This window comes from Giraffa tippelskirchi, chromosome 9, assembly GCF_054371585.1.
Source record: "Giraffa tippelskirchi isolate mGirTip1 chromosome 9, T2T-mGirTip1v1.2.pri, whole genome shotgun sequence".
Classification (NCBI taxonomy): Eukaryota; Metazoa; Chordata; class Mammalia; order Artiodactyla; family Giraffidae; genus Giraffa; species Giraffa tippelskirchi.
In genome coordinates, this window is record NC_137283.1 from 54,606,499 (window position 1) to 54,632,417 (window position 25,919).

A 25,919-nucleotide genomic window follows, 5' to 3' on the forward strand; every position below is an offset into this window, starting at 1 on the left:
AAAACGTGCCTGGGGCCATCTGGTTAACACCATACACAAAAATAAACTCAAGATGGATTAAAGACCTAAATGTAAGACTGGAAACCATAAAACTCCTAGAGGAAAACATAGGCTGAACACTCTTTGACATAAACCATAGCAATATTTTTTGGGATCTGTCTCCTAAAGCAAAGGAAACAAAAACAAAAACAAACAAACGGGACCTAATTAAACATTAAGTTTTTGCACAGCAAAAGAAAACAGCAACAAAATGGAAAGACAACCTACTGAATGGGGGAAAATATTTGTAAATGATTGGACTGATAAGAGGTAATTATCCAAAATATATACACAGCTCATATAACTCAACATCAAACAAGCATGATTTTAAAAAGATGGGCAGAAAACCTGAATAGACATTTTTTCCAAAGAGGACATGCAGATAGCCAAGAGGCATGTGAAAAGATGCTCAACATGACTACTCATCAGGGAAATCAAAACCACAAGATCACTTCACACCACTCAGAACAGGTATCATAAAAAAGGACACAAATAAGAAATGCTGGCGAGGATGTGGAGAAGAGGGAACGCTCCCACCCCGCAGGTAAGGATGTAAACTGGTGCAGCCACTGTGGAGAACAGTGTGGAGAGTTCCCAAATAACTAGAAATAGAACCAGCAATTCCACTCCTGGGTATATTTAAAAACAAAATTTTTTTTTAAATCCAAAACACTAATTTGAAAAGGTACATGCACCCCAATATTCATATCAGCACTATTTAAAGAGCAACACATGGCAGCAACGTAGATGTCCATCAACAAATGGATAAAGGTGTAATACACACGCACATCAGAATATTACTCAGCCATACAAAGGAACAAAACTATACCATTGGCAGAGAAGTGGCAGAGAAGTGGAGGACCCAGAGATAGTCATACAGAAAGAAGTCAAACAGGGAAAAATAAATTTCATATATTAATACATATATGTGGAATCTAGAAAAAAATGGTACAGCCGAACCTATTTACAAAGCAGAAATAGAGACAGATATGTAGAGAACAATCGTATGAACACCAAGAGGGGAGAGGGGTTAAATCAGGAGACTGGGACTGACATATCTGCACTGCTACATGTAAAGCAGATAACTAATGAGAACCTAAAACTGTTTTCAAGATGGCAGAGTAGAAGGACATGTGCTCATCTTCTCCTGAAAGAACTCCAAAACTGCAACATGCTGCTGAACAAGCATCGACAGGAGAATGTTGGATCCCAACAAAAAAAGATACCCACGTCCAAGGTCAAAGGCGAAGCCCCATTAAGATGGTAGAAGGGGCAAAATTGCGTTTAGAATCAAACCCCATACCCGCCAGAGATGCTCGGAGGGCTCAAACAAAACTGTGTGCGCACCAGGACCCAGAGGCCCCAAAGAGACTAGGCCATACCTACCTTTGAGTGTCTGAGTGTCTCCTGCGGAGGGACGGGTCAGCAGTGTCCTGCCGCGGGCACAGCCGCCTGCAGGAGACCTGGGTCACGCAGCATGTGGCATAAGCCCTCTTGGAGGAGATCACCATTATATTAGCCCCACCACAGAGCACCTGAGCAGACTAGAACCCCCAGGGAATGTGACTTTGGAGGCCAGTGGGACTTGATTACAGAACTTCCACAGGACTGAGGAAACAGACTCTCGGAGGGCACAAAGAAGACCATGTGTGCACCAGGAACCAGGAGAAAGAAGCAGTGTCCCCACAAGAGACTGAGCCAGACTTGCCTGTGAGTGTCCATGAGTGGAGGTGTGGGTTGACAGTTTGACCTTAGGTCAAATGACAGGGAGGGAACACAGCCCTGCCCGCCAACAGAAAATTGGATTAAAGAGTTACTGAGCATGGCCCCTTATTAAAAAGCAGAGACATCACCTTGCTGACATAGTCAAAGCGACAATTTTTCCAGTAGTCATGTATGGATGTGAGAGTTGGATTATAAAGAAAGCTGAGTGCAGAAGAATTGATGCTTTTGAACTGTGGTGTTGGAGAAGACTTTTGAGAGTCCCTTGGACTGCAAGGAGATCCAACCAGTCCATCCTAAAGGAAATCAGTCCTGAATATTCATTGGAAGGACTGATGCTGAAGCTGAAACTCCAATACGCTGGCCACCTGATGTGAAGACCTGACTCACTGGAAAAGACCCTGATGCTGGGAAAGATTGAAGGCAGAAGAAGGTGACAACAGAGGATGAGATGGTTGGATGGCATCACCGACTCAATGGACATGAGTTTGAGCAAGTTCTGGTAGTTGGTGATGGACAGGGAAGCCTGGTGTGCAGCAATCCATGGGGTCACAAAGTGTTGGACACGACTGAGCAACTGAACTGAGCTGAATGAGAACCTACTGTATAGCACTGGGTGGGGGGGTGGGGGGAGGAAATTACAATCTGTTTGTAGGACGTACATCAACTTAACCTTAAAAATGCATCCCAATTTACAGTGCCGACAACTACTGTTTGATTCCCACGTATATGAGGTACCGAGACTACCTAGTTAAATTCAGAGAGTCAGAAAGTAGTGATAAATTGGTAGATGCCAGGGGCCGGAGGGGAGGGGCGTGCGGAGTTAGTGTTTAATGAGGACAGAGTTTCAGTCTAGAAAAGTGAAAAACATTCAAGAAATAGATGATGGTGAGCCACATGGTGGCTCAGTGGTCAAGAATCCACCTGCAATTCAGGAGCCGTGGATACTTGGTTCTATTCTTGGGTTGGGAAGAGCCCCTGGAAGAGGAAATGGCCACCCACTCCAGTATTCTTGCCTGGAAAATCTCACGGACAGAGGAGCCTGGCGGGCTACAGACCCTAGGGCCACAAAATGTCAGACACAACTGAGCATGCATGCACACACGAAAGTTGCACAACATGAAGGTACTTAGTGCCACTAAAATGTACAGTTAAATACGGTTAAATCAGTATGTTTTACATTATCTGAATTTTACCACCACCACCACCAAAAAAGGCGAGGAAGAGTGCCAGAGAACACCTCAGCCCCACAGAGGACTGGGGAGGCTGCTCAGCTGGACGCCACAGTTCTGAAGCCCCTCCACCCCGCCCTGCTCTGCACACACACTTCCACGCCTCTCCACCTGTCCCTCTCCCCACCGGCAGACTGCTGACCAGGCCCCCTGGACAGCTTCTCTTCTCCCGGAAGTGTGAAAGGGGTACTCTGCTTTGTATCTCAGTGCCTGCTGAGTCTGGGCAGCATGTGCTTAGTCGCTCAGCTGTCGCTCACAAAAGAGCAGAGTCGTTACCACCGAGTCACCTGGAAAGCCCCTGGGTAGCGTGTGTCGCTTCTAACACCCCACCAGAATCGAGTTTCTGAGCCTACAAAGATGACTGGACCTGTGACGCAAGCGACTACACTGAGGCGGTGTCCTGCAGGGTCTTTTCTAGGTGGTCAGCTAGGCTCTTCTCAGGCGACATCCCCTGGGGGTCTGCCACCAGCTCAGAGATTTGTGTAGTAACTTGCTACAAGGCTGCGGTAGTTTTATGTAAAAAAAAGAAAAAAGGCTCAGAACTTGGCAAACTAAGGGTATTCTTGTTAGAAATATTAAAAAGAAAAAGAAAGGGCCTAAATAAACCTTGGTATTCACAATACTGGCTTTCAAAGTGTGCAGATGCATTGTGAATGCAGCAGGCCTGAGCCCGCTCAGAAGGCAGGCCCCGGGGAATCGGCTGGTAGACGGCCCCCACACCGATAGAGACGGGCTCTGAGTGACGAGACGCTCGCTGCGCCTCTCCTGTGTAGGATCTGGCTGGTGCTGCGCATCTGCTTTCCTGGGAGTCTGGTTTGGGGACATGCTGGGCAGAGGGAGAAGGGCCTGGGCACGGAGTCTCTGATGGGCTTCCCTGGGCACAGGGTGCTGCGTTTCCGCTGCGGGAGGAAAAGGGTGCTGTGACCCTTTACAGGAGGAAGTGAGGGCAGGAAGCCTGCACTCCGTTCCCCAGATGCCCCTGGAGTCTGTCTCCCTTAGGGTCCAGCTATGACTCCTCACCACTCACTGCGATCAACCTCAGTCTTGAGTACAAGGATACCTTGAGTTCCATGGGTCATTCTAGCCAATCACCAGCTGTAGCGGTGATTCTGGATCCCCGACATGAAAGTGTATCACACTGCTCAACAGTTTGGTAACTCTTCTGGAGAAACGCTACTCAACATCGTGACGTAATTCCAGGACTTCCCTGGTGGCCCAGCAGTTAGGAATCCGCCCTGTAGTACCGGGGACACAGATCTGACCCCTGGTCGGGGCACCGAGCTCCCACATGCTGCGGAGCAACTAAAGCCGGTGTGCCACAGCGACTGAGCCCACACGCTCCAGCTGAAGAGCCCGCGTGCCACCACCGAGACCCGACTCGGCCGAACAAATAAAGAGAAAGGGAACAAACGCTGTGACGGAGTCCAGCCATCCTCAGGTACGGTCATTTCTGAAGGGGTTAAAAAAAAATGTCAGTGACAAGTCCGGTTATCAGAATTAGTAAACTCCTAAAGAGTGGCCACCTCATGCGAAGGGTTGACTCATTGGAAAAGACCCTGACGCTGGGTAGGATTGGGGGCGGGAGGAGAAGGGGACGACAGAGGATGAGATGGTTGGATGGCATCACCGACTCGATGGACATGGGTTTGGGTGGACTCCGGGAGTTGGTGATGGACAGGGAGGCCTGGCGTGCTGCAATTCATGGGGTCGCAAAGAGTCAGACACGACTGAGCGACTGAACTGAAAGAGTGGAAGAGAACAGGTTCCAGTTGGCTACAAAAATAGTTCCACACAAGTGAGATCTAACAATGCTTCATTAATGGTTTCTTTCAGAGAAACTAGACAAAATTTCCTCAAAGAACCAGGGCAAGACTGCTAGATACCATCTACTAACCAGGCAAGAAGAGGAAAGATACTCAGTGGGGGACCTGCAGATGTCTTTTATATTGAGTAATTCTACCACCACCTCCTGCAAGTCCTATTTAGATAACACACCTTTCAAACTTCACTCATTATATTCCCCACCAAAAATTCAAAATATTTAACCACCACCCCAGCTCCCAGTTTTCTCACTTAGAAGCTGGTGACTCCATGCAAGGCAGTTCACCTCTGTGACTAAACTGAAATTTAGTTTCAAATATAACTTCTAAGCCCCCATCATCGCCTCAAGCAAGGCAAGTGTGAAACAAATGTTATAAGAAGTGGAGCCGGTCCAGTCCTATTTCTGTAGTGTATGTCACCATTTCCACTGCCCGATGACAAACCCAAAACTTCTCTGGGGCCATCTCGCCAGTCCTTCCAGGGCATCTTTGTCAGCTGCTCACAGCGATTCCTCACCATCTGGGTTATACTAAGCTTAACCCCGGCCTGTTACATATGGTATGTATCCTGTAATGAGTTTCGAACTGCTCACCCTTCTGGATGGCTAAACCATCCCTCACACGTCTTCCTAGAGAGAATGAGACACGAGCTGGAGAGGACTGTGGGCTGTTGGTATATGAGGGGGGATGTGCACAGCTGAGACTCAGACTAGGGAGGTTCTTTCTAGGGGACACTCCAAAGTCATCTGTAATCCTGGGTGACCCTAAAGACTGCTTCAGATGGTGTGGCTGTTATCTGCTGCAGAGGGTATCAGGTTCACTACTAGCGACAGAACCGCCAGCAGCTGTGGCTGAAGGCTGAGCCAAACAGAATCAACCTGGTTTCGGACAGGTCTTTCCATAGTGCCCGCCTCCAGCAGCATTTTTACAATCGCTTCCAAGTACACGGGTAACTTGCATTCTCAGTGTCACCTTCCTTCACCTTTTCCCATGTATTTTCACAGGCTTAAATTTTACGGCTATACTACCTGTGACAACAGATCTATCAAAGGGGAAAGCAGATTTGGACTCCCCTGGTGGTTCGGTGGCTGAGACTCTGAGTTCCCAATGCAGGGGGCCCAGGTTTGATCCCTGGTCAGGGAACCAGATCCTGCATGCCACAGTGAAGAGTTCGAACGCCGCAACTAAAGCGCCTGTGTGCTGCAACTGAGACCCACTGCAGCCAAATAAATAAAAAACAAAAACTTTATAAAAAGGGGAAGGAACGCAGCTAATAGGAGGCATGGCGATAGGCTTGAAATAACTGATTAGTGGTAGGGATGAAATCAAGAACAATGTAGTGGTTAAAGGAAGACTGTGAAGTTAGCTTCCCATATGACCTTGAGTAAATAATTTAAATCTCCAAGCCTTTCCCATCTGTAATATGATTGTAATTCATAGTACTTCATAGACTGCACGTCAGTGCTTAGCCTAAAACAGCCTCAATGGTCTTGGGGTTATTTGTTATTATCTAATCTCTTAACCAAACTACTGGTTGGGCATTGTTGTTCAGGTGCCCAGTCATGTCTGACTCTGCAACCCCGTGGACTGCGGCACGCCAGGCCTCCCTGTCCCTTGCCATCTCTCAGAGTCTCCCCAAGTTCATGTCTGTTGCATCAATGATGCCATCTGGCCATCTCATCCTCTGACGCCCTCTTCTCCTTCTGCCCTCGATCTTTTCCAGCACCGGGGGCTTTTCCAAGCTGGGTGGGCATGGCCATCCCCATTTTACAGATGAGGAGACAGCAGCCCAGGTGAAGCCAGAATCAGAATCCAGAGCTGCCCAAGTCTGCAGCTCAAGCGCGTCCTATCACTCATGGGCCACAAGGTACCCGTATTTTGTTGGTGCCTTTCAGTGAGTCACAAGCTCCGGGCCCGACTCTCTGGAAACCCCAATTATGGGTCTTCTACTAGTGAGTATAAAACAAAGGGACCGCTATCACATGAGGAGCAGGACAAACAAACTGGTTACCAAGCAATAATAAAAGCCTGCACCAGGCCTTTGAAAGCAGATTGGAAAACCTAGGGAGATGGTTTGGAAAAAAGAATCAGCAAAAAATTGAGATTCTGGACAGAGTGGAATGTTGAGGAGTCAGGGGAGCTGACTGACAGCAGAGAGGTGTGAGTGGCCATTCTTGCATTCCAGGCAATAAACATGGAATGTCTTTGTCCTTAAGTCTGGGAATCCTATCATTTAGCTCGTATTATAACGGAAGCAAAACAAACACTTTGTCCTGCTGACATGCAACATAAGCATGTATGTATCACATCTCACAGCCAGGAAAACCAAAAACAGTTTGCATCTTGACATAAACCAAAAACAGCAGACCACCCAGTTTTAGATCTGGTCTCCCAAACAAATCAAACCTTGAATATTTCATGTAAGTTGCCAATGTCTGGAGATAAGATCTCAGTGTACAAGGTACTGAAGTGAGAAAAGCTTTTCCATCACTAGTGCACTGTTAACCTGGTACTCTTGGTAATACTGCCATTTTTCCCATGTAAATATGTCCTCTGTTTCTCCTTTGGCAAGGCAGACCTTGTGGTGCCAGACTCTTTCACATCCTTTTGTAAGTAACTTTTATGGTTTTTTTTTAAGATTTTTTTTTTTAATGTGGACCATTTTAAAGTCTTTACTTAATTTATTACAATATTGCTTCTGTTGCTTATGTTCTGTTTTTCTGGCCCTGAGGAATGTGAGATGTTAGCTCCCTAACCAGGGATGGAACTGGAACCCCCTACACTGGAAGGCAAAGTCTTAAGCGCTGGACCGCTAGGCACAGTCCCACTGTATAGTTTTTGACGAGTTTTCCTTTTTGTATGAGCAAATTAAAAGCTTTGAAAATTCCCGTAGTAAATAAACTTTAATTTAGCATCTCCCAAACTTATTTGGGGGCCAGAGCATCTACAAGAGCACAAACTCTGATGCCACATATGTGCCACCTGGAAGCTGAATAACTTGGAAGTCACTTCACTGCTGAGGCTTGGTTGGTGAGCCACGGAATGGTGCGTCTTGCTGGATGACAACCAACGTAAGGAACCTCAAAGAGCACCCAGCGCACCGCCTACAAACATCACTTCGTACAGAACTGATTCCTTCTCAACCTTCCAACCCACTCTCGTTTCTCTGCACCAACTTCTTGCAGGACACTCCTATCTGGGAAAACCAGAACCAAAGCTTTTAGGTGAAGCCATCTCCTAGGATAGAAAGAACCACCCCAAGGTGATCTTGATTTACATTTCTGTTCCTCCAGGTGGATGTGAGTTCGGGGCAAGCTTCAAGTCGGAGCACAGCTTCTCCTCATCTGTCAAATGAGACACCACGCAGACGGGAGATTCCATTACACAGCAGCGCGTACACACGCACCTTAGGCGGACGCGGCTTAGGTGCGGTAACCAGCATTTGGTGTCCAGACCACAGTGACTAAAGATACGGTCCGACAGGGGAAGTTTACAGAAGCACACATAAACATACGCACAGGTCCTCACAAAAGACCTTCTATTACAAACAAACCTAGTGAAATTCTTTTCTATCCACACAAACTGCCAATTTCTGACAATGGCACCTAGGCCTTGTATAAACTGGTTGAACGGTTAATAGAGGCTAAGACTAACAGGAAACTTTTTACATCACACTTTCTCAACTATTCATAGTAAGGAAGAGAAGTAGCACCATAGATGATACTTAAACTCTTCATTATATATAATCGAACCATACGACTGTGGGGCTGGGTACCGCCGCCCATCAATGGGTCCCACACAGATTCAACTCAGACCAACTATTAAAACTTGTACTTTCTAGGTTCAGTAAAAGCAGGACCCCCAAACCTTCAAGCCACATACCTGCCGAGGAATGCGGGGGTTACACACCGAGCTACTTCTATTTAACGGGCGCAGTGGAGCCATCCGGTTTTGAATTTTCTACAACTACCCGTCCACCCGTTACTGTTGCATTTCTCCACAGAAATGGGTCTCTCGGTAAGGGGAGACTCTCACTTACCCTCCGTCGGCCTGAGTTTCCTGCGCTACAAAACAGGAATAAAGTCTGCCTAGTAGTGTTACTGTGAAGGCTGCTGAGGAGAACACAAGCCTTGGGGATACACGGGAAAAGAAATAAACTTACAGCAAACGCTATTTCCCACACAGCAGCTTCTAACTCGCTAACTCGGCCTGGGAGTTCTCCAGACGCTCAGGCACCGAAGGCCGCTTCCGCGGGCCCTCACCGAGGATGAGAGCCTACACCTGGGCGGTATCGCCGTTTGTAAACGACCTCCTCGGCCCCCCGACCGCACAGCACCCTCGGCGGCTTCGACCCAGGCCCCACGGGCCCGCCCCTCGGCCGGCATGGCCCAGCCAGCGCGTCCTCCTTCCAGCCGCGCGGCGGCCGGCGCGCGGGCAACGGGCGACGCAGCGCCCGCGGGGCCCCGCCACGCACCGCCGGGTCCCGGGCACCGGCCCCACCGGGGGAGGCCAGAGCCCGAACTTCGGGAGAGCCGCTTCCCACGGCCCCGCTCCGGCTCGTTTCCCTGGCGCGGCGGGGAGGCGCGCGTGGGGAGGGGCCCCGCGGCGCCGCGCGCTTACCTGCAAGTGACCTGCTTGGTGCTCATGGCGGTCGGGTCGGAGGGCCGTGGTCCGGCCGCCGCCTCTCACTCTCCCAGCCGCCGCCGCCGCCGCCGCCGCCGCCGTCTCGGCCTCGGCCCCGCCCATCCCGCGGGGCCGCGTCACCCGGCGCACACCGGCGTCTCCGTGCCGCACGCAGGTGGCGCCGGCAGGAAACCTCGCCGCCGTCACAATTGGTTCCGCGTGAGGCGGGGCCAACCGCCAATCGCTGCATTCCTAGTCCCGCCTCCCGAGGCCTCCCGGGCGGGCGTAGCTAGCCTCCCAGGCCCGCGGGTTTTATGCCGGGGGGGGGGGGGGGGGCGGGGCCCGGGGGGGCCCCACTGTATCTGGGTGCTCAGTCATGTCTGACTGTTTGCAACCCCCATGGACTGTAGCCCGCCAGGCTCCTCTGTCCATGGAATTTTCCAGGCAAGAATACTGGAGTGGGTTGCCATTTCTTTCTTGAGAGGATCTTCCCGACACAGGGTTTGAACCCTTGGCTCCTGCATTGGCAGACGGATTCCTTACCACTAGCGCCACCTGGGCAGTCAAGCTTCGCTAGTGAATTCTATTGAACATTCAAAGAAGAATTGACACCAATCCTTTACAGAGTCTTACAAAAAATAGAAGAGGATGGAATACCTCCCATTCTATGAGGCCAGTATTACACCTTGCTACAAAAAGCAAACACATCACAAGAAAACTACAGACCAATATACTTTATAAACAGAAATATAAAACTCTCCACAAAATACTAGCAAATGGAATGCAGCAATGTAGAAAAAGGATTATACACCATGACCACGTGAAAAGTATCCCTGGAGTGCAAGACTGGTCGAACATACGTAAATCAATGTAATTCACGGTGTAAAAAGAAAAAAATAATATGCTCGTTTTAGTAGATGTGGAAAAAACATTTGAAAACCTACTGCCTTTACTTTGGCATTGCCCTTCTTTGGGATTGGAATGAAAACTGACCTTTTCCAGTCCTGTGGCCACTGCTGAGTTTTCCAAATTTGCTGACATATTGAGTGGAGCATTTTCACAGCATCATCTTTTAGGATTTGAAATAGCTCAACTGGAATTCCATCACCTCCACTAGCTTTGTTCGTAGTGATGCTTCCTAAGGCCCACTTGACTTCACACTCCAGGATGTCTGGCTCTAGGTGGAGTGATCACACCATCGTGATTATCTGGGTTGTGAAGATCTTTTTGGTACAGTTCTTCCGTGTATGCTTGCCACCTCTCCTTAACATCTTCTGCTTCTGTTAGGTCCATACCATTTCTGTCCTTTATTGTGCCCATCTTTGCATGAAATGTTCCTTTGGTATCTCTGATTTTCTTAAAGAGATCTCTAGTCTTTCCCATTCTGTTGTTTTCCTCTATTTCTTTGCATTGATCACTGAGGAAGGCTTTCTTATCCCTCCTAGCTATTCTTTGGAACTCTGCATTCAAATGGCTATATCTTTCCTTTTCTCCTTTGCTTTTCACTTCTCTTCTTTTCAAGCTATTTGTAAGGCGTCCTCAGACAGCCATTTTGCTTTTTTGCATTTCTTTTTCTTGGAGATGGTCTTGATACCTGTCTCCTGTACAATGTCACGAACCTCTGTCCATAGTTCATCAGGCACTCTGTCAGATCTAGTCCTTTAAATATATTTCTCACTTCCACTGTATAATCTTAAGGGATTTGATTTAGGTCATACCTCAATGGTCTAGTAGTTTTTCCCTACTTTCTTCAAGTTAAGTCTGAATTTGGCAATAAGGAGTTCATGGTCTGAGCCACAGTCTGCTCCCGGTCTTGTTTTTGCTGACTGTAGAGAGCTTTTCCATCTTTGGCTGCAAAGAATATAATCAATCTGATTTCAGTGTTGACCATCTGCTGATGTCCATGTGTAGAGTCTTCTCTTGTGTTGTAGGAAGAAGGTGTTTGCTATGACCAGTGTGTTCTCTTGGCAAAACTCTATTAGCCTTTGCCCTGCTTCATTCTGTACTCCAGGGCCAAATTTGCCTGTTAATCTAGGTGTTTCTTGACTTCCTACTTTTGCATTCCAGTCCCCTATAATGAAAAGGACATCTTTTTTGGGTGTTAGTTCTAGAAGGTCTTGTAGGTCTTCATAGAACCGTTCAATTTCAGCCTCTTCAGCATTACTGGTAGGGGCATAGACTTGGATTACTGTGATACTGAATGGTTTGCCTTGGAAACGAACAGAGATCATTCTGTCGTTTTTGAGATTGCATCCAAGTACTGCATTTCGGACTCTTTTGTTGGCTCTGATGGCTACTCCATTTTTTCTAAGGGATTCCTGCCCACAGTAGTAGATATAATAGTCATCTGAATTAAATTCACTCATTCCAGTCCATTTTAATTCACTGATTCCAAAAATGTCAACATTCAGCCTTGCCATCTCCTGTTTGACCACTTCCAATTTGCCTTGATCCATGGACCTAACATTCCAGGTTCCTATGCAATATTGCTCTTTATAGCGTCGGACCTTGCTTCTATCCCCAGTCACATCCACAACTGGGTGTTGTTTTTGCTTTGACTCCTTCCCTTCATTCTTTCTGGAGTTATTTCTCCACTGATCTCCGGAAGCATATTGGGCACCTACCGACCTGGGGAGTTCATCTTTCAGTGTCCTATATTTCTGCCTTTTCATACTGTTCATGTGGTTCTCAAGGCCAGAATACTGAAGTGGTTTGCCATTCCCTTCTCTAGTGGACCACGTTTTGTCAGACCTCTCCACCATGACCCTTCCATCTTGGGTGGCCCCACACGGCATGGCTTAGTTTCACTGAGTTAGACAAGGCTGTGGTCCGTGTGATCAGATTGGCTAGTTTCCTGTGATTGTGGTTTCAGTCTGTCTGCCCTTTGATGCCCTCTCTCAGCACCTACAGTCTTACTTGGGTATCTCTTACCTTGGACATGGGGTATCTCCTCTGAGCCGCTGCTCCTGTGCCACACAGCCGCCGCTTCAGCAATACGTGAACCGTGAACTTCCAGATGTTCAAGCTGCTTTTAGAAAAGGCAGAGGAACCAGAGATCAAATTGCCAACATCTGCTGGATCATCAAAAAAGCAAGAGCGTTCCAGAAAAACATCTATTTCTGCTTTATTGACTATGCCAAAGCCTTTGAATGTGTGGATCACAATAAACTGTGGAAAATTCTGAAAGAGATGGGAATACCAGACCACCTGACCTGTCTCTTGAGAAACCTGTTTTGCAGGTCAGGAAGCAACAGTTACAACTGGACGTGGAACAACAGACTGGTTCCAAATAGGAAAAGGAGTACGTCAAGGCTGTATATTGTCACCCTGCTTATTTAACTTATATGCAGAGTACATTATGAGAAACGCTGGGCTGGAAGAAACACAAGCTGGAATCAAGATTGCCGGGAGAAATATCAATGACCTCAGATATGCAGATGACACCACCCTTATGGCAGAAAGTGAAGAGGAACTAAGGAGCCTCTTGATGAAGGTAAAAGAGGAGAGTGAAAAAGTTGGCTTAAGGCTCAAAGTTCAGAAAACTAAGATCATGGCATCTGGTCCCATCACTTCATGGCAAATAGATGGGGAAACAGTGGAAACAGTGGCTGACTTTATTTTTTGGGGCTCCAAAATCACTGCTGATGGTGATTGCAGCCATGAAATTAAAAGACGCTTACTCCTTGGAAGGAAGGTTATGACCAACATAGATAGCATATTAAAAAGCAGAGACATTACTTTGCCAACAAAGGTCCGTCTAGTCAAGGCTATGGTTTTTCCAGTGGTCATGTATGGATGTGAGAGTTGGATGGTGAAGAAAGCTGAGCACCGCAGAATTGATGCTTTTGAACTGTGGTGTTGGAGAAGACTCTTGAGAGTCCCTTGGACTGCAAGGAGATCCAACCAGTCCATCCTAAATGAGATCAGTCCTGGGTGTTCATTGGAAGGATGGATGTTGAAGCTGAAACTCCAATACTTTGGCCACCTCATGCGAAGAGTTGACTCATTGGAAAAGACCCTAATGCTGGGTAGGATTGGGGGCAGGAGGAGAAGGGGACGACAGAGGATGAGATGGTTGGATGGCATCACTGACTCGATGGACATGGGTTTGGGTAAACTCCGGGAGTTGGTGATGGACAGGGAGGCCTGGCATGCTGCAGTTCATGGGGTCGCAAAGGGTCGGACACGACTGAGCAACTGAACTGAACTGAACTGAAAATTGCTAGTGGGAATGGAAAATGACACAGCCACTTTGAAAAAAAGTTTGGCAGTTCCTCAAAATGTTAAATACAGTTAATATGTGACCCAGAAATTCCACTCTTGGGTACATAATCAAGATAACTGATAACATATGCTACACAAAAACTTGTACAGTAATATGAAACTTGTTTATAGTAGCATTATTCATATAACCCCAAAGTGGAAACAAACAACCCAAATGTCCATCAACCGATGAAAGGTTATGTAAAATGTGGTACATCTGTACAATTCAATATTATTCAGCCATAAAAAGGGATGAACAACCGATACATGCTACAACATGGATGAACTTTGAAAACATTATGCTAAGTGAAAGAAGCTAGATACAAAAGACCACATATCAAATGATTCCATTTATATGAAATGTCCAGAATAGACAAATGCCTAGAGAAAGCAGATTGTGGTTGCCAGGGGCTGGTGGGAACAGAGAATGGGGAGTGACTGCTAATAGGTACAAGCTTTTTTTGAGGGAGGTGCTAAAAAATGTTCTAAACTTAGATCAGGTAAAAACCACGGAATTGTACACTTGAAATGGGTGCATTTTACATGTAAATTTTATCTGAATTTTTTAAACGAAAGTAGTATTGAAGACAGACAAAGCGATCCAACATACAGAAAATAGAACCTCATGAAGAAGAAAACCAAAACAAAGGAAACAGAACAAATCATCAAATTATAATTTATGAAAACTTTCCTGAAATAAGATACAAAACTACATAGTCAAAGGATACAGCACAAAATACAACAGAAAAGAAGCAGACTCACAGATACAGAGAACAAACCAGTGGGGAGAGGGAAGTGGCGGGGGGCAATACAAGGGTAGGAGATTAAGAGCAACAAACTATTAGGTATAAAATAAGCTTTAAGAAGGACCTCCCTGGTGGCATGGTGGGTTCCACCTGCCAATGCAGGAGACATGGGTTTGATCCCTGGTCCAGGAAGATTGCACCAGCTGCAGAGCAACTAAGCCTGCGTGCCAAAACTACTGAGTCCATGCTTTAGAGCCTGCCAGTTGCAACTAACCGAAGCCCACATGCCTAGAGCTTATGCTTTGCAACAAGAGAAGCCACCACATTCAAAGCCTATGCAACAGAGTAGCCCCTGCTCACTGCAACTAGAGAAAGCCTTTGCAAAGCAATGAAGACCCAGCACAGCCAAAAATAAAATAATTTTTTAAAAAATAAAAAAGCTACAAGAATATACTGTACAACATGGGAATATAGCCAATACTTTATAATATAACAACTATAAGTGGATTATAGCTTTTAAAAAGTAGTTTCATAAATTAAAAAAAAAAATGCAAAGAACATACCACAAGCCTGAACTGTGCTCAGTCACACCCGACTCTTTGCAACCCCATGGACTGTAGCCCGCCAGGCTCCTCTGTCTATGGGATTCTCCAGGCAAGAATACTGGAGTAGGTCGCCATTTCCTCCTCCAACACAAGCCTGAATAAGTCAATCCAAAAAGATAACATCATGACATATTATAGTAAATCTATTGATCTTTAAAAGAAAAAAAATATCCTTTGGGCATAATGGCAGAAAAGCACACATGACTTATATGAGAAAGAAAATAAGTTACTTTGTCATCAGACTTTTGACAGCAGTGCTTTATACCAGGAGAAAATGGAATAAGATATTAAAGAAAATGTGAGCCAAGGATTTTATATCCAGCAAAACCAACCTTCAAGTATAAAGAACAGGGATGAATTATCCAAGAACTCACAATATTCCTCCTATGAGCTCTTCCTATGGAATCTTGTCTAGAATGAACTTCAGACAATCTTATAATTACTAAAGAGTAACGGAAAGATGAACAGTGCACATGAAGAGAAGTTTGTGCATAAGACTAAGCCTCAGCGAGGGTCAGAAGGGAGACATGATTGTATACAACGGCAGATGCTCTGACAGTGACGATATAGGACTAACCACGTAAGTACATGAGAGAAAGATGGGGAGAATATTGCAAAAATAAAAATAAACCCTCTAATCGTGAAGAGAGGTGGTAGTATCTACTACTGTTACTCTTGAGATTGTGTCAAGTGGGATTTTCAGTGTGGAGGAAAAGAGATACAAATGCAATACACAAGAGGCTGAGTAAAAACACTAGTCCTGAGCTTGAATTGGAAATAGTGTTTAATCTTTGTTTTGCATGTGAGTGTGTACAAGTTTTACCCTGCTCTGTTTACTGAAAAGATCAACAAATGATTAAGGAAAAATAAAAAAGAATGCTAGTGTATTAAAAAATGTTTAAGGCATAGTTCCCCCGTTTCTTTTTATGGGGCTAAGAATACCTCTTTATATTGGTGTCATGAAGATGAGACTATTCTCAGTGAACAACAGTGGTGGTTTATATTAATAATGAACAATCTCAGATCCTTGTCACCTGAGCTAGGTGTCTAGGTATAACCTGTCTGCCTTCACTGTAATAGGAGAAGGTTGGTTGGAATGATTTCTAAGGCCTTATTTCTGTGAGTCTGATGATCATTCCATATTACTACACTGAATGTGCTTTTCTGCATTTCAGCATGCTGTAATTTATCTGAATGCAACGAGGAAGTGCTTTTCTGAAGCGCTTTTACCTGCCACGACACCTTCTCTGGGGGTCTTCCCTCTTCTCTGAAACCACAGTCATCGGCAGGGGGCTTTCTAAGTGAAGTGTGTCACAACCAAACTTTGGGATCCTCTGCAGGTATCTGATATGCTGAGCTGGACTTGTACATCTGATACCGTGAAGAAGTTTCCAAGATGAGAGAAAAATATGAATTTCAAAACAGTATACAGTAAACAGATAATTAACAAGAACCTGCTGTATAGTGCAGGGAATTCTACTCAATACTCTGTAATGGCCTCTATGGGGAAGAAGAATCTAAAAAAAAAAAGAGTGGACATATGTATTAGTATATGTATAACTGAATCATTTTGCTGTGATTAAACTGAAACTAAGACAACATTATTAATCAACTATACTCTAATAAAAATAAAAAAAATCAGTATACAGTTATAACAACATTGGGGTTTGAAAAAAAGTACATGGAAATATTTTCTCATTTTACATTTTAGTTTTCTCCTGGGACTATAATACAGTGGGTGCAAAAATGTTATGAGAAACACTGGACATTACCTTGTTTTCCATGTTTTTGTGCAGCTGCTTAAAACTGTTTTAAAACTGAAGAGGAAAAAACTGCATAGAGTAAAACGTCTAGTTTGATGAATTTTTAGGAACTGAGTACTATCAGGTAATCAACACCTTCCCTGGTGGCTCATACAGTAAAGAATCTGCCTGCAAGGGGGGAGACCTGGGTTCGATCCCTGGGTCAGGAAGATCCCCTGCAGGAGGGCGTGGCAGCCCACTCCAGTGTTCTTACCTGGAGAAACTTGTGGACAGAGGAGCCTGGTGGGCCACAGTCCATGGGGGGGTCGCAGAGAGTCGGACACGACTGAGCGACTAACACACAGTCAACACCTAGACAGCAAATCAGCACAACCCCAGACCCAGCTTCATGCCCTCTCCTAGGCTATATTCACCACCTTGGGTAACCACTACCCCTATTCCTGTGCTGTCAGTTTTTTAATGAGTAAGATTTCTTCTACAATATAAAATATAACAAGAAAAACAATCTCAAAGCAAGTGAAAGTCGCTCAGTCGTGTCTGACTCTTTGCAACCCCATGGACTATACAGTCTATGAAATTCTTAAGGCCAGAATACTGGAGTGGGTAGCTGTTCCCTTTTCCGGGGGATCTTCCCAACCCAGGAATTGAACTGGCATCTGCTGCATTGCAGGCGGATTCTTTACCAGCGGAGCTACCAGGGAAGCCCTAATAGTTAAGAGACTTGTTCAGTTGCTAAGTCATGTCAGATTCTTTTGCGATCCCTTAGACTGTAGCCCACCAGGCTCCTCTGTCCATGGGATTTCCCAGGCAAAAATACTGGAGTGGGTTGCCATTTCTTTCTCCAAGGGATCTTCTCGACCCAGGGACTGAGCCCTCATCTCCTCCATTGCAGGAAGATTCTTTACTGCTGAGCCACTGGGGAATCCTTGAAAGTAAGGATCCCATCTATTTATTCACGACGCAAATGAGCGAATAACCTATTCTAGAAAACCAAAAGTAAAAGTGGATCTCTAACTCCAAGAAGCTCACAGACGTTAAGTGGCAGCTCTAGTGGAAACAAATATTGTTGTTCAGTGGCTCAGTCGTATCGGACTCTTTGCGGACCCCACGAACTTCAGCATACCAGGCTTCCCTGTCCTTCACTATTTCCTGGAGTTTGCTCAAACTCATGTCCATTGAGAAACAAACACAGCGCTGCAAACACAAGGGAATGCTGGGGGAGGCTGAGGAAGGTTTCACAGAAGAGTAGGCCTTGGAGGATAAAGAGGAGCTGGATGTCGACTGTGGGGAAACGTACAATGGCTAGAGAGACACGCTGTGAGCACAAATTACACTAGCTCTTTAAAACACTCGGGAGGCCTGGTTACAGGTTAACTCTAGCTGGCTTGGCCTGAAGCCGCCCGCAGAATGACATCACAGCTCTCAGGTTACTCGGAGGCAGGACATTCACTGGCTGAGCTAATGAGAAGGAAGTCCGGGGAGCTCGCCCCCACTCGTCTGGGACAGGGAAGCCATGCAGTGCCCAGAGGCCAGGAAGCCTATCATCAAGTTCAACCACTGTCGGAAGTACGTCTACAGCTTCGGGGTGCCGAGGTGCTGCCCCCTCTGCGGGCAGGATGTGGGCTCTAGGAGGCTGCAGGAAGCGCCCGTCAGCATCTCTGAGCCATTTACCAATGGCCATCGAGAAAAGTGCTCCTTCCTGCTCAGGCCGACTCAAGGGACGTTTCTCAGGTACGCTGTTCGACGTGTTGCCCTGGATTCTGCCAGGTTTCCCGTCGCTGTTTTGGTCACTTCAACTTTCTTTTTCTAACATGTACTCTACAGTGTGAGATCTGGTGGATCACCTATTCAGTGTTTTGGAGTTAAGTGCCAAGACATAGGCCTCTGTGTTTCGTAAGAGTAGAAGGGTGCATATGTTCCTGGGGGCTTCCCTAGTGGCTCAGTAGTAAAGAATTCACCTGTTGATGCGGAGGCCAACCAAACATGGGTTTGATCCCTGGGTGGGGAAGATCCCCTGGAGAAGGAAATGTCAACCCACTCCAGTATTCTTGCCTGGGAAATCCCATGGACAGAGGAGCCTGGTGGGCTACAGTCCATGGGGATGCAGAGTTGGACACGACTGAGCAACTCAACAACAACAACATACTTTTCTGGGGTAAGTGCAATAATATACAAAGGTCAAAGCTGCTTATACAATTTTAAGAGAGAAGAATCAATAGACTGGAGTTTTTGTTGTTGTTGTTGTTGTTGTTGTTGTTTTTACTCATAGATTTCATACTAAGAGATTCACTGGGAAAATGACCCAGCAGCTAATCTCATCAAAACAATACGTTTACTTCCAGTTAGTTTGTAACATTTGTGACAAGCAGGTACCCAGCACAGAGCCTGAAGAATGGCCACTTACAGACCATTTTCCAGGGAGTTGCATGAAACTGAGACAAGCTGGGCTGCTTCAACTGGAGATGCCACCTGGCTTTCAGAAACATTTCAGAAATTGGAAGAAAGGATGGTGGCTTCTCCGAGTCCTGAGTAGACAGATGGAACTGAAACTGGCGCTGCTACAAGCCAGGGTTCAAGAGGACACGGGTGCTGAGTGAGCTCTGGGAAGTGTGTCCTGCACACCATCACCATCCAATGCCCAGACGTTCCTGCCTCCTGAAACACGCCCCCGCCCGAATCCCTCATGCTGGTTTGGGACTAGAAAATGGGACTTGAGTGCTTCTTTGCTCACCAGCACCCTTAATCAACCCCCTCCCTGTTTCCATGGGGATGAAATGAACTGACATGTGTAGGAGGCACGGGTCAACATTAGAGGCAAAACAGACTGCACCCTGACCCTTCCTCGGGGAGGCTGTGGGATGCAGAGGGGAGCGTGCAGGCTTTGATGCCAAGAAGCCCCTGGTTTCTGCTCTGCTTCAGACGAGCTCTGGAACCCTCATCTGTTAAATGAGGACCCATCGACCTTGCAGAGTTGTGTGGGTCAGCAATAAGGCCTGTAAAGCGGGCCCAGGTGTGGCAGGCGTGGTGTTGACCCAAACTGCTCCTTCCTATCCTATTCTTTCATATTCAGCTCGGAAGGTGACTGGTAAAACCTTCCTTTCCACCTTAACCAGAATCATGAAGCTCAAACAGTGAGCAGCTGCAGCCCTGCTCTCCAGAAATGACACAGCCCAGGACAGGCTTTCAGGCTGGCCCCTGGAAAGCACTCATTTCTTCTATGATGTGTTAGTGACACGGACAGGCCTGGCCTCCCTTGGCAGTGGCAGAAAGGAGGTGGTGGTGGTGAAACCGGTCGTCTACTGAGGCATCTTCCTATCCCCTCAGGCACTCAGGCCAGGAACTGCAGAACCCAAGTAGTAGCCCCCTGCCCAACAGACCCTTGAATACCAAGTTCCAGATTATTTCCTTCCCTCTCTTCCTATTTCTAACTCTCAGAACCGACTCCCACAACCCACCTTGAGACAACTTCATCTACTTCAGAAAAGAGAACCAGCAGGGACTCGAGGAATTGCTGAGGCTCTGATCTAACTAGATGAGGCTCCCCCAGGGTGGCCACATATGGTTGGGCAGGTTGTGGACTGCACAAAGGCACCCGGCCACTTGTGCACTGAAACTCGGCCGGAGTTCCACCCACCCTGGGCAGAACTGCATGTGCAAGAAGAAGGGTCACCTTTTCTTAATTTGTACAAAAGTGTCATATGGCATAGGGATGGTCTGGCCCTGCCCCTCTCACATGGTTCACTAACACTTTCCAGTCTATTAAAAACTTATTAAACTAAAAATGTCCTCTCTGGAAGCAAGTGAACTCTGTGAGGCAGGGACCTCATCTTATTTTCCGCTGTGTCCCTGGCTCTTCACTACACACGACAGGCCTGCAGTTGACATGTTACATGACTGAAGCGGCTGAAGCAAAGGGAGGAGGGCGGGAGTGGGAGTGGAGGCCTGGGATTCAGGCAGGAAACAGGGAGGCTGCACACACAGGGAGTGCGCGTCCAGGGCCAGTGCCGTGATCAGCCGCTCAAGACTTTCTGTCTTTCCCAGCTTCATTCTCAACCTCTGAACTCGCAGGATTGCAGAGAACTCGCAGGGGCTGCATCAGGACAACTCTGGGTGTTTGGGGGGGGGAGGTGCTCTGAAGAAGATGGAGCAGTCATCCGTGTCCTTGCGTGCATGCTAAGTCGCTTCAGTCGTGTCCGACTCTGGGCGATCCCATGGACTGTAGCCCACCAGGCTCCCGTTCACTGGATTTTCCAGGCAACAGTACTAGAGTGGGTTGCCATTTCCTTCTCCAGGGGATCTTCCCCACCCAGAGATCGAACCCATGTCTCTTCTGTCTAACAGAAGGCAGGCGGGTTCTGTACCACTAGCGCCACCTCTGTGTCCTTGGGCCATTTTAAAGCCCAAGACTTCTTGCTTGAACCAGACATCCAGACCTGTGGTCTGGCGAAAGAGCTGTCATTTAAAAGTGACCTGGTTCATGTGACACCTCCACGTGGTGGCACTCAGTAGGCATTTTACTATAACCACCAGCTTGCTAGGAAGCTTATGCTATTTCAATGTTAAAGGTGGGAAACTCTCAAGGTGGGTGAGTGATGATCTGGGATCATACATGGAGCTTAAATCACCTGGAGTTGTACATCTAATGACAGGGTGGGGTGAAGAATCATTTCAGGAAAAGCGAGTGTGGCCACAGGCTTCAAGGAACGGGCTGTGTTAGTTTCAGAGGTAGACGCTCACTGAGCTGCACTCACAACCCTCTCACCCATGTGGTGAGAACTGGTTCCCCCCAACACACGAGGAGGAGAGAACAAGGAGCTTCCTCGACAGCTGCCCGCCAGGTGGGGCCCTCCGCTGCGGAGCCGGGCATCAGGCTGGCTTCTTGCTCCAGCAGGGCTGGCCCTCCAGCACACACACCTTCAGGACTGGGGGCCAAGAAAATCCGGAGGGAGCATGGGGCAGTGGCTCCTACCGCACACGGACTCCTGGTGTTTCCACTTAGCTGGCCGCTGGTGCTGAGTTCTGGTACCAGCCAAGAGGGGAGGCCCATCGCTCTCCGCCCACTTTAAATACCAACTTGAGCTGCCAAATGTGTGCACGTGAGACGACCGGAACTCACTTGTTTCTTTCAGGGAGTATGACGGGAGGTCTGATCTTCACGTGGGAATAACCAACACGGGTGGTAAGTGAGTTTTCACAGCTTCAAAAGTTCCCACGATACCTGGTTAGGAGAGAGCAGTGTCTCTAGAGCAAAAGTATTGCGACAGTATCACCACCAACCCTCAGCATTGGAACGCTCTCAAAGGAGTGTCTCCAAACATGCCAACCATCACCAACCTGTGAGCGTTCTGTTAGATTTTTAAGACAAGAAACAGACATCCAGAGATGCAGCTGTCCAAGCCCTCCTCTTGCGTTAGGAGCAGACCCTCTGCTCCCAAACCATACTCAGCCCACTGCCTCTGGGTGCTCCCACTTCAGGGGCCAGGCAGGGACCCCAGGGAGAAACTGGTGGGGAGGGGACCCAGCACCTGAACACGTGCGGGGCTTGCAAAGGTCTGCTTTACAAGTCAGAGGAAGCTGACACTGAACAGACACGCAGGACTGGGTTTTGAACGCGGTGACTGGTGTGAGCGCGCCAAGGTGCACCAGTCTGTGTCAGGAGAAGTCTGCTGTTCACTTAAGAAGCCAGACAGACCCCTTGGTAAATAGACAGCTTCCACAAGAATCTTTGGAGATGACCGTCCCAGGCTCTCTTCTTGTCTCGTTTCTCTTGGGTGACCTTGGGTGCTGAGAGCAGGGGAGGCAGATGGTCCCCGGAGGAGGGGCGTGTCAACAACCTGGGTTTCTGTTGGGTGCGGTCACCCCTGATGGTACCGGGGGGGGGGGGGTGTTTCCCCTGACACCTCTGCGTGACTGTGGTTTTGGCCGCAGGAGTCGTGTATAACTACACGGTGCACGGTGTCCAGCGAGACGAGGTGGGCTGGGAGCAGAGTGTGGGTGTCCCGCTCCTGCGGCCGGGCCTGTTTGGACTGCTGGACCAGTGGGACAAGTACCTGGAGGACTTCTCTGCCACGGGGGCCTGGCTGCCTCACAGGTAGGACAGGGCCCTCACTCACCGCCAGGTGTGATCCCAGCTCCTCGAGGACGCTGAGCTGCCCTGACTTTCATGTTGAGCCTGTACCCAGGCAGGTGAGTCTGTAACAGAATGGAGCAAGGGTTGAATTACTGGGGTTTTCTGCAGAGGTGAGCCAGCACACCTTTACACATTAGAACCACAGCACCCTACGAGCTTTTAAAAGGACCAGAACTTAGTTCTCGAGTTACTTTATTTATTTGACTAGGTATTTTTAGATACTAATTTTTAATAGGCTTCCTCAGTGACTCAGTGGTACAGAATCCATCTGTCAATGCAGGAGATGCAGGAGATGCGGGTTCAATCCCTGGTTCGGGAAGATCCCCTGGAGGAGGAAATGGCAACCCATTCCAGTATTCTTGCCTGGAAAATTCCATGAACAGAGGAGCTTGGCGGGCTACAGTCCACAGGGGTTGCAAAGAATCAGACACGATTGAGCAACTGAACACACGCAAGACATTTAATAATACATACAGCAAAACCCATAGTCTTATGTTCCCTTAAAAAAAATTTAAATGATGTTCAAAATGTAAACCTATCTAAAGCTCCCCGCCTTTTAAGTTTCAGCTGTTTTGAAATTAACTTCTCGATTCCATGCCCCCTTATCACTGTAGAAGAGGTATACAGTAACACTTGTAGACTTAAATTGTTCTGACGCTTTCCTTGAAATAAGTTTAGACACTGTTGTTTAGTTGCTAAGTCATGTCCGACTCTTTGCAACCCTACAAACTGTAGCCCGCCAGGCTCTTCTATCCATGGGATTTCCTAGGCAAGAATACTGGAGTGGGTTTTGCCATTTCCTTCTCCAGGGGATCTTCATAACCCAGGGATCGAATCAGTGTTTGCTGCATTGGGAGGCAAATTCTTTACTGCTGAGCCACCTGGGAAGCCCTTAAACACGGTGGGATATCATAAGACATGGAATTCCACTTCTAGAACATAGGACTTCAGGGAAATTAAGTTCTCCCAATTGGCACTTAGTTGTAACCTAAGTCACCACTCTGAACATTTCAGTGAGTCCTTTCTGTACTGCAAGTAGAAATGGCTCCCGATGCCAAGTGTCCCTGAGAACTGCACTTCTGGATGCTTTGCCATCAAGGGGGCTGGCTCACGTGGAGGCCCAGCTTGCAGAGGGATTAAGATGACAGAAGGCCTTGGGCAGCTCAGGGCTAACCCTTGTCTTCTCAACACCCTCGCCCTTGTAAGGTATGAAGAGGACCACCACAACTGCTACAGCTACGCCCTCGCGTTCATTAACTGCGTCCTGGCCGCAGAGGGTGAGGAGCGGCTGGACCGAGACGAGTTCACGGAGAAGTTCGTGGTCCCGAGGACAAGGAAGGCTTCCAAGTACATCACCCTCTACCGCGCGATAGAAGAGCGAGGCTTCTATGTCACCGACCTCCCTAGTCCCCAGACGAGCCCACGCCTGGGAAGCGGCTCGTGCTGAGCGTGCGCGGTGCCTGAAGGCAGATGGGACAGGACGGGGCATCTGGGGGTTCCTGCCTGTAACAGATGCTAGCTTTCTACATGCCTTAAACCGTGGTTAATAAAAAAAAGTTACAGCTTTCCTTTATGTCTGTTTCTGCCTACTGCAGTGAAAGAATTTACGAAATTAATAAAAATGGCCCTGGGTTTTCAAAGTTGTAGGTGCTACTACTAAGATGCCTTCCCTAGTAGTTCAGGGTCCATGTTAAAGCATGAAGCGGCAGCAAGTATCTTTTATCCACAGAGCGGTGAAAACTCTTCCTATAAAGTAACTGGCGCTGAACAAAGTCACCTTTCAATGTGAATCCAGAAAGTGGGGATTTATAGGATGGTGCCTCAGACCTTTACAGTTTTATTTAGTAATGAGTGCCTTCACCTCGTTGTTTTTATAGAAAAAGCACACGGCAACAGTCCATAGGGTTGCAGAGTCGGACGCGACTGAGGTGACTTAACACACACAACCTTTTAACAATTGACAGTAGGGGGAAAAAAAAAGAAACAAAAAGGGTCTCAGAATCTGAGCTGGGAATCGGGCAGTCTCCTGAACCAGACTTTGCGTGTCTATGCACACAAACGGGACTGGAAATTTCTCAGTCAGTCTGTTTTCCTCTCATCTCCTGGCCTGATGTGAGGAGCTGGGGGTGCTGGGGTTACCACCACAGCAACACACCTCCTCTGCCCATTGAAAGTGCAGAATTCAGAAAGGACACAATGGAAGTCTGTCTTCTTTCTCTAACACCTTCAGAAGGAGGAAGGGGACAGCTGGGATGGGTAATCATAATGATTCTTATACAAGCACATTAGAATTTTTATACCCAAATGATCAGACTTTAGCCAGTGAGCAAAACATCTCAGAGTTCGTCTTTGGAGAACGCTTCCAGAACTTTGTTTCTGACCAAACCTGATATACTATCCACCTAATCTTATTGCCCAGTGTGGGCACCAAATGATGTCTGATTTCCAAAATCCAAACCCATCTTCAAAGTACCAATAATTACTTAGTAGTAAACATATTTGGGGTTTCCCTGATAGCTCAGTTGGAAAAGAATCCGCCTGCAGTGCGGGAGACCTGGGTTCGATCCCTGGATTGGGACAATCCCCTGGAGAAGGGAAAGGCTACCCACTCCAGTATTCTGACCTGGAGAATTCCATGGATTGCATAGTCCATGGGGTTGCAAAGAGTCGGACACGACTGAGCGGCTTTCACTTTCAAACATATTAAAGTGCTGCACTGAATATGCCAGCAAATTTGGAAAAGTCAGCAGTGGCCACAGGACTGGAAAAGGTCAGTTTTCATTCCAATACCAAAGAAGGGCAATGCCAAAGAATGTTCCTACTACCATACAAAGTCACATGCTAGCAAAGTAATGCTCAAAATCCTTCAAGTTAGGCTTCAGGTATGTGAACTGAGAACTTTAAGATATACAAGCTGGATTTAGAAAAGGCAGAGGAACCAGAAGTCAAATTATCAACATTCACTGGATCATGGAG

At 47.3% G+C, this 25,919-nt stretch overlaps 3 protein-coding genes across 13 annotated transcripts in view; 1 reads left to right on the forward strand and 2 right to left on the reverse strand.

Annotated features, from left to right (window-relative positions):
* Nucleotides 1-25,919, reverse strand: part of MKRN2 (makorin ring finger protein 2) — a 64,490-nt gene that overhangs the window by 32,427 nt on the left and 6,144 nt on the right. For 2 of the 8 annotated variants that reach the window (XR_014064368.1, XM_081526374.1), the window contains exon 1: nt 9,434-9,562. Coding sequence is in view for 1 of the 8 variants with exons in the window: in XM_081526374.1 (XP_081382500.1) it covers nt 9,434-9,459 (26 nt within the window). In the remaining 7 variants the exon portion in view is untranslated. Of the gene's footprint in view, nt 1-8,975; nt 9,244-9,433; nt 9,563-12,367; nt 12,465-15,008; nt 15,145-16,280; nt 16,422-21,929; nt 22,032-22,863; nt 23,006-25,919 lie in introns of those variants that run through there. The other 6 variants (XR_014064369.1, XM_081526375.1, XM_081526376.1 and 3 more) reach the window with 5 other exon arrangements.
* On the forward strand, nt 9,756-24,511 carry MKRN2OS (MKRN2 opposite strand). 2 transcript variants are annotated; one of them, XM_081526382.1, is made up of 6 exons: nt 9,756-12,929; nt 16,847-16,937; nt 17,706-18,544; nt 21,943-21,992; nt 22,742-22,904; nt 24,150-24,511. In XM_081526382.1, the coding sequence occupies exons 3-6, from the start codon at nt 18,327-18,329 to the stop codon at nt 24,388-24,390; spliced, it is 672 nt and encodes a 223-aa protein (XP_081382508.1). In that variant the 5' UTR covers nt 9,756-12,929; nt 16,847-16,937; nt 17,706-18,326; the 3' UTR covers nt 24,391-24,511. The 2 variants fall into 2 exon arrangements, with proteins under 2 accessions (XP_081382508.1, XP_081382509.1); XM_081526383.1 differs by lacking the exons at nt 9,756-12,929; nt 16,847-16,937; nt 21,943-21,992 and having other exon boundaries at nt 18,234-18,541; nt 22,758-22,904.
* Nucleotides 16,339-25,919, reverse strand: part of TSEN2 (tRNA splicing endonuclease subunit 2) — a 57,283-nt gene continuing 47,702 nt past the window's right edge. For 2 of the 3 annotated variants that reach the window (XR_014064363.1, XR_014064366.1), the window contains one exon: nt 21,460-23,005. The gene's annotated coding sequence lies outside the window, so the exon portion shown is untranslated. Of the gene's footprint in view, nt 16,422-21,459; nt 23,006-25,919 lie in introns of those variants that run through there. The other variant, XR_014064362.1, reaches the window with a different exon arrangement.